General features: G+C 37.8%; 1 protein-coding gene across 6 annotated transcripts in view; it reads left to right on the forward strand.

Annotated features, from left to right (window-relative positions):
- The window catches only part of NBEA (neurobeachin), a 1,002,985-nt gene that overhangs the window by 315,588 nt on the left and 673,465 nt on the right, over positions 1-13,932 (forward strand). For all 6 annotated transcript variants that reach the window (XM_036298874.1, XM_036298876.1, XM_036298877.1 and 3 more), the window contains 2 exons: positions 9,076-9,244; positions 10,778-10,873. In XM_036298874.1, the coding sequence (XP_036154767.1) occupies positions 9,076-9,244; positions 10,778-10,873 (265 nt within the window). The remainder of the gene's footprint in view (positions 1-9,075; positions 9,245-10,777; positions 10,874-13,932) is intronic.

Raw genomic sequence — 13,932 nt, forward strand, 5'->3', positions numbered from 1 at the left:
TTTCCACAGTAGCTGCTCAGTCTGCATTCCCACCAGCAGTGTACTAGGATTCCCTTTATTCTACATCCTCACCAGCACTTGTTATATGTTGATTTATTAATAGTATCCATTCTGGCAGAGGTGAGGTAATACTTCATTGTAGTTTTAATTTGCCTCTCTCTGGTGATAAGTGACTTCGAACATTTTTTCATATGTATCTTGCCCATCTGTATGTCCTCTTTGGACAAGTGTCTATTCAGTTCCTTTGCCCATTTTTTGATTTTGTTAATCCTCACCCCAGGATATTCTTCCACTGATTTTTAGAGAGAGTGGAAGGGAAGGTGAGAGACACACAGAGAGAGAAACATCAATGTGAGAGTGACACATTGATTGGTTGCTTCCCGCATGCGCCCTGACTGGGGCCTGGGATGGAGCCTGCAACATAGGTACTTGCCTGAGAACTGAATTGAAACCTGGATCCTTCAGTCTGTGGGCTGTCACTATCCACTGAGCCAAACTGGCTAGAGCCCTTAGCCCATTTTTAAATTGGATTTTTGTCTTCCTGGTGTTGAGTTGTGTAAGTTATTTATATATTTTGGAGATTAAACCCTAATCAGATGAATCATTGGCAAATGTGTTCTCCCATACCGTAGGTTCCCTTTTTGTTTTGTCGATGGATTTTTTTTGCTGTACAGAAGCTTTATAGTTTGAAGTAGTCCCATTTGTTTATTTTTCCCTGTGTTTCCTTTGCCCTCGGAGATATATTGGCAAAAATATTGCTCTGAGAGATGTCTGAGAGTTTACTGCCTGTTTTCTTCTATGATTTTTATGGTTTCATGGTTCACAATTAAGTCTTTTCTTCATTTTGAGTCTAATCTTGTGTATGGTGTAAGTTGGTGGTCTAGTTGTGTGTTTTTTTGCATGTACCTGTTCATTTTTTCCCAACACCATTTATTGAAGAGACTGTCTTTATTCCATTGCATGCTCTTGCTTTCTTTGTCAAATACTAATTGATCATGAAGGCATGGGTTTATTTCTGGTCTCTCTATTCTGTTCCATTTATCCATATGCTGTTCTTATACCAGTACCAGGTTGTTTTGATTACTGTGGCTTTGTAATATAGTTTGATATCTGGTATTTTAATTCCTTCAACTTTGTTCTTCTTTCTCCAGATTGCTGAGGCTATTTGGGGTATTTTTTGGTTCCATATAAATTTTTGCAATATTTCTTCTAGATCTGTGAAATATGCCATTGGTGTTTTAATAGGAATCACATTGAATCTATATATTTCTTTGGGTAGTATGGACATTTTAATGATATTAATTGCTCCAGTCCATGAACATGGTATATGCTTCCACTAGTTTGCATCTTCCTCTCTTTCTTTCTTCAATGTCCTATAGTTTTCTGAGTACAGGTCTTTTACCTCCTTGCTTAAGTTTATTCCTAGGTACCTTATTTATTTTGTTTGTTGCAATAGTAAATATGATTATTTTCTTAGTTTCTCTTACTGAGAGTTTATTATTGGTGTATAAAAATGCAGTCGAGTTCTGGATAGCAATTTTGATCCTGCTAATTTGTAGAATTCACTTATTAGATCTAGTAGTTGTTTTGGTGTGTTTTTTTTTGTTGTTTGTTTGTTTGTTTTTTGTTTTTTTTGTGTGTGGAATCTTTACAGTTTTCTAAGTACAATGTAATGTCATCTGTGACCAATGCCAGTTTTACTTCCTCTTTCCTATTTGGATGCCTTTCATCCCTTCGTCTTGTCTGATTGCTATGGCTAAGACTTCCATCACTATGTTGAATAAAAGTGGGGAAAGTGGATATCTCTGTCTTGTTCCTGACCTTAAGGGAAATGCTTTTAGTTTTTGTCCATTCGTATGATATTGGCTGATTATTTGTCATATATAGCCTTTATTATGTTGAGGTATGATCTCTTTATTCCCATATTGCTGAGAGTTCTATCATAAATGTTTGCTCGATTTTATTGAATGCTTTTTCTGCATCTATTGATATGATCATGTGGTTTTTATCTTCCATTTTGTTTATGTAATGTATCACATTTATTGATTTGTGTAAATTGTACTAGCCTTATTCCCCAGAATAAGTGCCAGTTAGTCATGGTGTATGATCTTTTTAATGTATTGCTGAATCTCATTTACTAATATTTTGTTGAGGCTTTTAGCATCTATGTTCATCAGGGATGTTGGCCTATAATTATCTTTCTTTGTAATGTGTTTTTCTGGTTTTGAAATTAGTGTAATGCTAGCCTCATAAAAAGAATTTGTAAGTCTTCCCTTCTCAGGAATATTTTACAATAGTTTGGGAAGGATTGCTGTTTATTCTTCTTAATGTTTGGTAAAATTCTCCTATGAAACCATCTGGTATGGAACTTTTGTTTATGAGTTTTTGATACTTGTTTCAATTTCATTAGTTGTTATTGGTCTATTCAGATTTCCTAATTCATTTTGTTTATGATTGAGTTGATTGAGTTTTAGAAGAGTGTATATTTCTAGGAATTTGGCCATTTCACCCAGGTTTTCCAATTTGCTGGCGTATAGTTATTCATATTATTTTCTTACGGTCCTTTGTATTTCTGTGAGGTCAGTTGTTACTTTGCCTTTTTCATTTCTGATTTTATTTATTTGGGTCCTTTCTCTTTGTTTCTTGGTGAATCTTGTTAACGGTTTATCAATCTTGTTTATTTTCTCAAAGAACCAACTCTTGGTTTTCTTGATTTTTTTGTATTGTTTTTTTTTTTTTTAACTCTATGTCATTAATTTCTGTTCTGGTCGTTATTACTTTCTTCCTCTTCTTTTCTTGTGTGTGAGAGAGTATATGTGTGTGTGGTTTTTTTTCTAGTTCTTTTAGGTGTATAGTTAGATTATTTATTTGAAGTTTTTCTTGCTTCTTGATGTAGGCTTGTAATTCTATGAACTTCCCTCTCAGAATTCTTTCGCTGTATCCATAGATTTGGGTTATTGTGTGTTCATTTTCATTTGTTTCCACAATTGTTATTTATATATTCTTTGATTTCTTTGGTAATTCATCCCTTATTCAATAATATGCTATTTAGCCTCATGTGTTTTAGTATTTTTGAGTATTTTGTTGTAGTTTATTTCTTGTTTCATGCCATTGTGGTTCGAGAAAGATGCTTGGTATGATATCAATCATCTTGAATTTGTTAAGACCTATTTTTTGTTCTAACATGCCTTCTATCTTTGAGAATGCTCCATGTGCACTTAAAGAGAATATATATTCTGCTCCTTTGGGATTAAATGCTCTGTAAATAGCAACTAAATCCATCTGATCAACTTTGTCATTTAAGGTCACTGTTTCCTTGTTGGTTGAAGATCTATCCAGTGATGACAGTGGGATGTTATAGTTCCCTACTATGACTGTGTTGCTGCCAATCTCTTCCTTAAAGTCAACCAAGAGGTTTTTGTTCTTTTTGTTTGTTGGTTTTTTGTTTTAATATTTAGGTGCTCCTATATTGGTTGCATATATGTTTGCTGGGGTCATGTCCTCTTGCTGTATAAATCCCTTTAGTATTATGTAGTGACCTTCATTTTCTCTTGTTATGGTGTATGTTGCCAGATATTAGTATTGCTATCTCAGCTTATTTTTTGTCTCCATGTGCATGGAATATTGCTCTCCATTCTTTCACTTTCAGTCTGTGTGAATCTTTTGTTCTGAGGTGGGTTTCTTGAAGGTAGCATATGTATGGGTCATGTTTTCTTAGCCATTCAGTCACATTATATCTTTTAATTAGAGCCCTGATGCTCAGAATTCATGCAAGAGTAGGCCTTCCATCCCTGGCCTGCCGACACCAGCTTCCCTCTGGCATCCGGGACCTGGGCTTCCCTCCAGCACCCAGAACCCGGGCTTCCCTCTGGCTGCCCGCAGGCACCCAGGACCCGGGCTTCCCTCGAAGCCCCGGCTTCGTCCGAAGGTAGTCCAGAAGAACGTCGAGTCTAATTAGCATATTATGCTTTTATTATTATAGATTGGAGTATTTACACTATTTACTTTATTATTAGATACTTATTTATTGCCATTTTTATTCTTTATGCTTGTGTTTCTCTCTGTTTTTATTTCTTCTTTTTTTTTAAGCTGGACCTTTACCATTTCTTGCAATGCTGGTTTGGAGATAATCAACTCCTTTAGCTTTTTTTTTGTCCAGGAAACTTTTTTGCGTTCACCTTTAAATGATAGCCTTGCTGGATAGAGTAGACTTGGTTTCATGTCCTTGCTTTTCATTACTTTGAATACTTCAAGTAATTCCTTTCTGGCCTGAAGTGTTTCTGTTGAAAAATCTGCTGACATCCTTATGGAAACCCTCTTATAGTTAACTAACTTTTTCTTTCTTTCTCCTTTAAAATTCTCTTTGTCTTTAACCTTTGCCATTTTAATTATGATGTGTCTTGCTGTGGGTCTATTTGGGTTCATGTTGATTGGGACTCTCTGAGCTTCCTGAACTTGTGTGAGTTTTTCCTTAACCGGGTTAGGAAAGTTTTCTGCCATTATTTCTTCAAACAGGTTTTTTATCCCTTGCCAACTTTCTTCTTCTGCTACACCTTTTTTTTTTTTTAAATAAATTCTTATTTCTTTTGTTGCTCTGATTGAATGTGTGTTTTCTACCTTGTCTCCAAATGGCTGATTCAATCCACTGCTTCATCCAGCCTCCTACCAGTGTATTCTTAATCTCAGATATTGTATTTTTCATTTTTCAACTGGTTTGTGTTCATGGTTTCTATGTACTTTTTCATGCTATATAGTTTCCACTAAGTTCTGTGTAGTTCCCATTGAACTCTGTCTTATAAATTCCTTGCCTTCATTTCATTTAGCTCTATCTATGGAGATTCCTCATTTGGGGGTTGTTTCTTTGTCTCCCCGTTTTAGGTGTTTCTTTGTTATTGTTTCTATGTATTAGAATTGCTATTACTTCCAGTCATAATGCAGTGGCTTTATGTAGTAGGTATCCTGTGGGACCTAGTGGAGCAGTCTGCTTGATCTCCTGAACTGAATGTTCTAAGGGTATTGGGTATTTCAGCTCTCCTGTTTTAATTGAGTCTTGACTATTTTTGTCTCAAAGACATTGCTAATATAAACCTACATGAACTGTTTAAGATTTGTGTGGCAAAATTGAATATATGGTAAAAAAGAAAGAAGTGGCTTTAAAAAAACAACAACTTCATTTTCAGTGTTCTCTAGTATGCAAAATTGAAAGGAAATTTGTCCTAGGTCACCAGTGTCCAAAATTATATAAACTGAAACTAATTTTAATCCTTAGGAATTAAATTTAAAATTTTCCAACATCCTTGTTGAAGCATTACAGTTTTTAAAGGATTTCAGTTATTTAATTATATTACTAATTCAAGATTGCATAGTGGAGAACCCCATTTCTTAAGCCGATGGGAGAAACATAATAAAGTTCATATTTTCATAACAATAAAATACATAAGAAAGTCAATTAACCTGTATAAACTTTAGTTGTTCTCCAGATGTTTAGCCTCTATGTATATTGTTATTCTTTTTCAAAGATAGAATAGGGAATAACCAGCACAATTACTTTGAAGATCTGAGTTTGAAAAGAAATGGCAACTATTTACATACCATATTTAAAGGAGATTTTAGCTTGGCTAGGACAACAGTAAATATTATTTGCAGCTCCAAGACTTGGTGGTTGACATCAGTTCATTTCACACATATTTGTTAAATGCCTGTTAATTGCCTGGAACTGAGTTTCCAATGGTGGAAATAAACGGTGACATGGGCTTTTATGGTGTATCACAGCTTGAGCTTCATTCGCATTTATTCTTGGTCAGTATTGTTTGTTTGTTTGATTGTACTCATGTCCTTTATAATAACCATTTAAGCTTTTGTATTTTTACCTTTTTCTGTATATCTATTCCATTAGCATTGTAATGCAAGTAGTATGCATTTTAAACACATCATAAGAAAGCTCTCAACCACTGAATATGAAATACTAAATTCAAATGCCAGAACAAGTTTAATCTGTTTTGGTCATTTTCACCATTAGCTATACTGATTTTGTTTCATAGTATTAAATCATCATTTCTTGTTTATTTCCTTTTCTGACAAATGCACATAAATTTTGATTTTTGTTTATATTGTACTTAAATGTAATAATACAACGAACCCATTAATAGAGTTACTAGACTTTAATGCATGTTTGTTTTCCTTATTTTTATGATACTAATTTTTACCAGTTATCTATGGGGCACAGTAAATGCAGTTTTGGTTTGAAGTATCACTTTTATTAGCTTAGAAAAAGGCTAACCATTTACATTTACTTATTTAAATATGGTCTAATTTGGTAGCGGTCTTACAGGTAATATAAATTTGCCTTCTCCTCCTCCTCCTCCTCCTCCTCCTCCTCCTCCTCCTCCTCCTCCTCACCCTCCTCCTCCTCCTTCTTCTTCTTCTTCTTCTTCTTCATTTTTTTCCTTCATCTTCTTCTCCCTCTTCCTTCTTCTTCCTCCATCCTCCTCCTTTCTTCCTCTTTCTCCCTCCTTCTTCCTTCTTCCTCCTTCCTTTTTCCTCATTCTTCCTCTCCTCCTCCTCTTCCTCTTCCTCCTCCTCCTTCATTTTCCTTCTTAGCAGTATTTCCCTATAAGATGGTTATCTAAGCTTTTTGGCTAGAGTTTTCAAGGTAATATGGAGCTCTTACATTTTTGCAAAGCATGCTTATTATAAAAATTATCTTCTCTGCTGGACTGCAAGTAGCTTTTTATAAAACTACTAGAGGCCCGGTGTACAAAAATTTGTGCACTCCGGAGGGGGGCGTCCCTTAGCCCGGCCTGTGCCCTCTCAGAGTCTGGGACCCCTCGGGAGATAACGCCCTGCTGGCTTAGGCCTGCTCCCGGGTGGCAGAGGGCAGGCCTAATCCTAGGTGCAGCCCCTGGTCGGGCTCAGAGCAGGGCCAATTTGGGAATTAGGGCGCCCCCCCTGTCATGCACAGAGCAGGGTGGATTGGGAGGTTGTGATACCACCCTCAGTCACGCTCAGGGTAGGGCCGATTGGGGGGTTAGGGCACCGCCCCTGTCACACTCAAGGCAGGGTCGATGGGGAGGTTGCGGCGCCACCCCCTTTCATGCACAGAGCAGGGTCGATCAGGGGGTTGGGGAGCTCCCCCCTATCAGGCACAGAGCAGGGCCGATCAGGGGGTTGGGGCGCTTTCCCCTGTCAGGAACAGAGCAGGGCAGATAGGGAGGTTGTGGCCCCGCCCCCTGTCACACACAGAGCCGCAGGGCGATCAGGGGGTTTGGGCGCTGCCCCCTGTCATGCGGATCCAGGTACCAGGAGGCCTCGAGTCTCCACTGATACCAGTGCTGGGAGGCATATTACCCTTTTACTATATAGAATAGAGGCCTGGTGCATGGGTGGGGGACGGCTGGTTTGCCCTGAAGGGTGTCCTGGATCAGGGTGGGGGTCCCCACTGGGGTGCCTGGCCAGCCTGGGAGAGGGGACAATGGCTGTTTGCAGCTGGTCACACACCCTTCTGGGTGGTGGTCCCCACTGGGGTGCCTGGCCAGCCTGGAAGAGGGTATGGTGGCTGTTTGCAGCTGGTCACACACCCTTCAGGGTGGGGGTCCCCACTGGGGTGCCTGGCCAGTCTAGGTGAGGGGCTGAGGGCTGTTTTCAGGCTGGGACTGAAGCTCCCAACTGCTCCTTTTTTCTTTTTTTTTTTATTCTGGGCCAGCTTTAGCTCTGAGGCTTGGCTCCAGCTCTGAGGCCTCAGCTGCTGAAAGTAGGTATCTGGTTTGTTTAGGTTCTATAATCGAAACTCTGTATCAACTCCAGCTCTGAGATCCCGGCTCACTGAAATCAGGTTTCTGGGGTTTTGTGTAGCTTCTATATTTGTTACAATGTTCAAACTGCAGGCTCAGAGGCCGGCAGGGCAGGCGGGGAACATTGGAATCCTCCGTCACTGAAGCAAGCAAGCCTCATGTTCAGTTTAAGCTGCCTGGTTGCCGGCCGCCATCTTGGCTGGCAGTTAATTTGCATATCGCCCTGATTAGCCAATGGGAAGGGTAGTGGTCGTACGCCAATTACCATGTTTCTCTTTTATTAGATAGGATTACCTCTTTATCCTAACTAGGCTGATCTTTATCAGACCTTTTATTGTTTGGCTCTTTTCCTCTGGAAGAACTCCTTTTTGTTATTGAACTTTTGAAATTAGGAGCCTCGATCCTGGCAGTGTTTTAGTGGTTATTTTTCCAGTGCAGGATGGTGAAATTTTTACGTCTTTTTAATCTGTTTATGCAGGTAAAGATTGCAATCGCTTTCTCTTTAGCTACCATGTCACCCTTTTAGTTCATATTGAGATTGTATAAAATTTGTTTTATGCTCCCCTATTGTGTATTAATAGTCTCTTGCTCAAATAGTAACATGTCAGAAATGTTTATGTATTTTAATTGTAATTATAGTCTATTAATTTTTAGTTATAACATTTGAAACTGTGTCTTTATCATTTAGGTGTATAATTATTCTTTTCATCCTTGTGCATATTTTAAATATACATACTGCATATTTTAATATACATGCTGCATGTAGCTGCATTTTTAGTATACATACTCTATCATAGAAGAAATAAATAATAAAGGTTAAAAGCACAAAGAATAAAGTTTTGTGGCATATTCAGCAAAATTTTAACATTCGTGGGTTGTTGTTTTTTTAAATATATTTTATTGATTTTTTACAGACTGAAAGGGAGAGGGATAGAGAGTTAGAAACATCGTTGAGAGAGAAACATCGACCAGCCGCCTCCTGCACACCTCCTACTGGGGATGTGCCCGCAACCAAGGTACATGCCCTTGACCGGAATCAAACCTGGGACCTTTCAGTCTGCAGGCCGACGCTCTATTCACTGAGCCAAACCGGTTTGGCAGTGGGGTTTTTTAAAATATATTTTTATTGATTTCAGAAAGGAAGGGAGAGGGAGAGAGAGATAAATAAAAGTTAAATGTCATATTTTGTTCCATGAAGACAATGAGATAGGAATAATTTCTTGTATTCAAAGAACTTTCACTTTAAAAATTTTGAACATCAAAACTGCCTTTTTATTTTACACAGGATGATAGCAAGCAGGCACAATTCTTAGCTTTAGCTGTCGTTTACTTCATTTCGGTTCTGATGGTTTCCAAGTACCGTGACATATTAGAACCCCAGCGAGAGACTGCAAGAATTGGAAGTCAACCAAGTAGAAACATCAGACAGGAAATAAATTCACCAACAAGTACAGGTACTTAATATTTTTATATTATTTAAATGTCATTATAATTTTCCTGCTTTTAATTTCATTTTTACATTCAAACTTAAACTGATTCTATTCATAATCATCTCATACATTTACAAGTTAGTGGTATATAAAGACCAATTTAATATTCTTCTAATTCCTAAAAAATGTATGAATGGTATTTCTATGATATTTGCTGTATTCTCATTTACCAGTGCAGTTTTGGTTTTAATGTTTTATATTTATTAATACCAATCATTTATACTACTATTTTATTTGCAAGCAGCTCATATTTTAAATGTATTACTTTTAACTTTTATAAACATGAAATTAGGAGGTTCTTATAGAGTAGTACAAGACCAAGACTAAGCCAAAATATAAATCTTTATAGCCAAGTTCAAAGATAGTCTTCCTTCTTTCCTTCCTTCCCTTCCTTCCTTCCTTCCTTCCTTCCTTCCTTCCTTCCTTCCTTCCTTCCTTCCTTCCTTCCTTCCTTCCTTTTTCTTTTGCTGTATAATTATTTTGGTTTCTAAATAGAAATACTCTATATTCAATATCATCTATATTCAAAATATTCTGTACTTAATATCAGTATTCTATCAGAGGTCATAATAGGAAAACATACATTCTAAACTTTATACCAAAGTACCTTCAATTAAAATCAACCATCTTGACTCATATCTTTCTTACCTACTGATTATACTCATGTTGTAGGAGTTCTTGCATTATCAACTTTGTCTATTCTGCTTGAAAATGATAAATATTTCCTATTTTTTAATATCATGGGGTTTCTTCTATCAATTGCATTACAGGCCATGTTTATATCAAGGTTATTTCTCTTGTGGTTTTTTTGCAGTGTAACCTTGGTAACCCAGTGGTTATTTCATGTACCACTGGATTAACTGGTAGTTTAAATTTTATTTCCTAAATAAATGTATATGACATATAAATAAAATGGATATTTTAACAAGTGCATAGAAATTAGTGGTCAAATCTCTGCATCTTGTTTTTGATAGCATTTCATATCTCATTTACCTTTTATTGCTGTTGTGGAAATATGGATTATGCATAAGTTTTAATACTTTGCTGTTTCATGCTATATTTAGTTTAAACTCATAAACATGATATTCATTGTAGTATAGTCTTTTAACTTTGTTCTTCAAATTAAACATTATCTTACCACTGCAGTTTATATCTTTTGATCATTTAAAATACTAAGACTTTATTATCTTAACTCTTTTTTTAATGTATTCCTATCAGTCATGTGTATATAAAATAAACAAATATTAGTGAATTACCAGTTCACTAAAACCAGTTCTTATTTTTGTGTATGTTTTTATGTGTCTGTTGCTAAAATTACTTACGTATATTATTTCCTTTCTCTTAATATATAACCATTTCCCTTCCCTCAGGGGTGCAGTCTTTGTTGCCATCAGTGCTTGCATGTTGCAATAATATAAACTTGTCATGTTTTGTCAGTGGACTATGTAGCAGTTGTTACATACTGGCTCAAATTTGATTCCATGATTTTCTTCACAGTTGTGGTCATACCATCTATCCCTCATCCAACTTTGAACCATGGATTCCTTGCCAAGTTAATTCCTGAGCAGAGCTTTGCACACTCATTTTACAAAGGTAATATTGACCTCATCTTCCAACCTATTTGAGTATTCTTGTTTCATCATATTATGTAATAAATATCCATAATTCTATTGTTATAAACAAGTATATACCTCAGGTTTCATGAAGATATATGTTGTATTTATACCTGGCTAATGAGAGCAAAATATAGCTTTTATATTCATACTAGAGGCCAGGTGCACAAAATTCATGTACTGCTAGGGTCCCTAGGCCTGGCCTATGATCAGGGCCGATCAGGTTCCCCGCCTCCCGGCCTCCCCGCCTCCTCCTTCCCTTGCCACTCGCACTGCCACCACTCAGTTCCCTGCTTCCCTGCCCCCCCTTCCCTCACTCTCTTAGTGCCCTGCCACCACAGCTGGTTGCCCGCCATGTTCCGCGCCACCCTGTGGTGGTCAGTGCATGTGATAGCAAGTGATCGAACTCCCGGTCTCCTGTTCGAACTTCCGAGGGGACAATTTGCATATTAGCCTTTTATTATATAGGATTCTGTTACATTTTTAAGTACCATCTGCAAATTAAGGATACCTAATTATATGTAGAATAATATGTACAGTGGTAACATTCATTCAAGAATGTAAGAGTCAGACCTTAGCAGAAGGACTAAGTTAGCCCTAAAATGAAGGCCACTCCATATTCACAAGCAAAAACCTTAGAACAAGCTTTGAAAGCATCAAAGCAATTTAAAGTTATTTAAGTTTCTGTCAGAGCAAAGTTCCAACTCTCTTTAAAGGAATATAAAAAAATTCTTCAACAAGCAATATAAATGTCAATGTTAAACATCTAATAAAAATTATTAAACATACAAAGAAGCAGGAAAATGTAATGAATAAGCAAGAGGAAAAACATTAGTCAATAAGAAGAGATTCAGAAAGGACAGAGATTTCAGAATTATTACATAAGAACATTTAAACAATTATTATCAAGTAAGTGCAAGATGTTTTTCAATCTAAAGGAAAAAGTGGACATAATGAGGATGAAAATGAAGAGTTTTAAAAGAAACCAATTGAAAGCTTTAGAGATTAAACATTAAATAGCCAAAATGATTTCTGGGTAAGATTAACATGAGTATTGTCTCTGCAGAACAAAGGATTGTAGTAGGGTGATTCTGCATCCCCACATCTCATCCCCAAGTTTTTCCTGTGTACACTCCCTGCATAATTCCTGGTACACTTAAAATGATGGATTTTGCTTCTGTGACTGTTATTTTCTATAGGACAATTGCTTTTAAGAAAAGATGATTATCCAGGTAGCCCTGACCTAAGCACAGGAGTCCTGTAAAGACAGTTCTCTGGCTGGTTGCAGAACAGTGTGAGAAGGATTTGACATTGCTGTGATGGAGATGATCATAGGACAAAGATATAACATCACCTTGCAAGGTCTGAGAGCACAGCCTCGCTAACAGTCAACAAAAAGTGGGGGACTTTACCCTACAACTGCAAGAAACTGAGCTGAGTGAGTTTAGAGAGGACCTGAGCTCCAGATGATACCGTAGTTTAGTGTACACCATACAGTGGTTAAGGATATGGAAGACCAGTTTATAGAACAAAGGAAGCAATAAAGTACTGTTTGTTACAACTTGATGAATGCATACGTATTTTTATAAATATACAACCTTTAAGCATCATAACAAAAGAAAGGAAAAAACATTTTTTTAGCTTTATTTCTTATAAATACATAAAGCTCTGAATTGTGTAAAGTAAGAAGGATTAGATTAAATAAATTAAATGTCCTCTGGAATTTGTGTTGTGTGTAAGCATATTCCAAAGGTTTAGCTGTAGTGACTGGGAAATATTCCAGATTAAGGAGCCTGAATCAGAATATGAATGTACTACTTCCTTTATCAAAAACATTTTGTTATGAAAACAATTTTGGCTGAACTGCACAGTGGTCTTAGTGGTATAATACAATTTTGAGGACCTTTTAGGTTGATGTGGTAAATTTTCTATTATTCTCTTTAATATGTGCTAATATGGAAGTGGATTATACATATCTGTGATTGCATGCTGTGGTGCAATGGTTATTGAGAGGAAATTTCTGTTGATGATATTGGAACTGTAGAATCAACTCTTAGTGTTTTCACAGGATAAAAAATTAGTTGGATTCTACTCTTTAAAGATTAGTAGGATTGGCTTCTTTGTCAAACATGTCCAATATTTTTAATGAATGCAGCACTGCCAAACAAAGAAGGATTCCAACATGTTTTTTTGTTTGTTTTGTTTTTTACTAGCAGCAAGTGTCAGAGAATAAAAATCAAAGTTTGAATATTGTAGAAGTACACAATTTTTATGAGATGTTTCATTATTTTTATATATAAAAGCCTAAGTGACCATTAGGGCGGAACGACCGGTTGCTGTGATGCACACTGACCACCAGGGGGCAGATGCTCAATGCAGGAGCAGCCCCCTGGCGCAGCCAGAAGCTGGGCTCACCACTGGCAAGTGCAGCTGCCATGGTGAGAGCCTCTCCTGACTCCGTGGCAGCACTACCAGGCGGCGGCAGCAGGTGCAGCGGGCCAGGATGAGCATGAGTGGTGCAGTGCCCAGCCCCAATTCGGGCTCTTCCCTGGCCACCTGCCCCTTGACGCACTGCTACATCTCTCAGGGGATGTCCGACTGCCGGTTTAGGCAGTCGAACATCCCCTGAGCGGACCTGGACTTCAAGATGAATGTCCGACTGCCAGCTTAGGCCCAATCCTGGTGATGTTCTCTGTAGAAGGCAGTCAGTGTGAACATCTCAGTGACTCAGGGAAGCACAGGGAACTCAGGGTGAGCCTGCCACCGCACTTGACTCACCCACTCGATGGTGCTTGCAGGACAGACTGTGGTGTCCCAGCCCGAGTATGTGCAGCAGCTGCTGAAGCTCAAGCAGCAGGCCGTGCAGCAGCAGAAGGGCATCCAGCCACAAGCCAGCAGTCGGACATCCCCCAAGGGGTTCCGGACTGCGAGAGGGTGAAGGCTGGGCTGAGGGACCTCCCCACTCCAGTGCATGAATTTCGTGCACCGGGCCTCTAGTTTAATAATAATTGTCAATGAACTATCTTAAGCTCTAAGAAT

This window comes from Myotis myotis, unplaced genomic scaffold, assembly GCF_014108235.1.
Source record: "Myotis myotis isolate mMyoMyo1 unplaced genomic scaffold, mMyoMyo1.p scaffold_m19_p_3, whole genome shotgun sequence".
In the NCBI taxonomy this organism is placed as follows: domain Eukaryota; kingdom Metazoa; phylum Chordata; class Mammalia; order Chiroptera; family Vespertilionidae; genus Myotis; species Myotis myotis.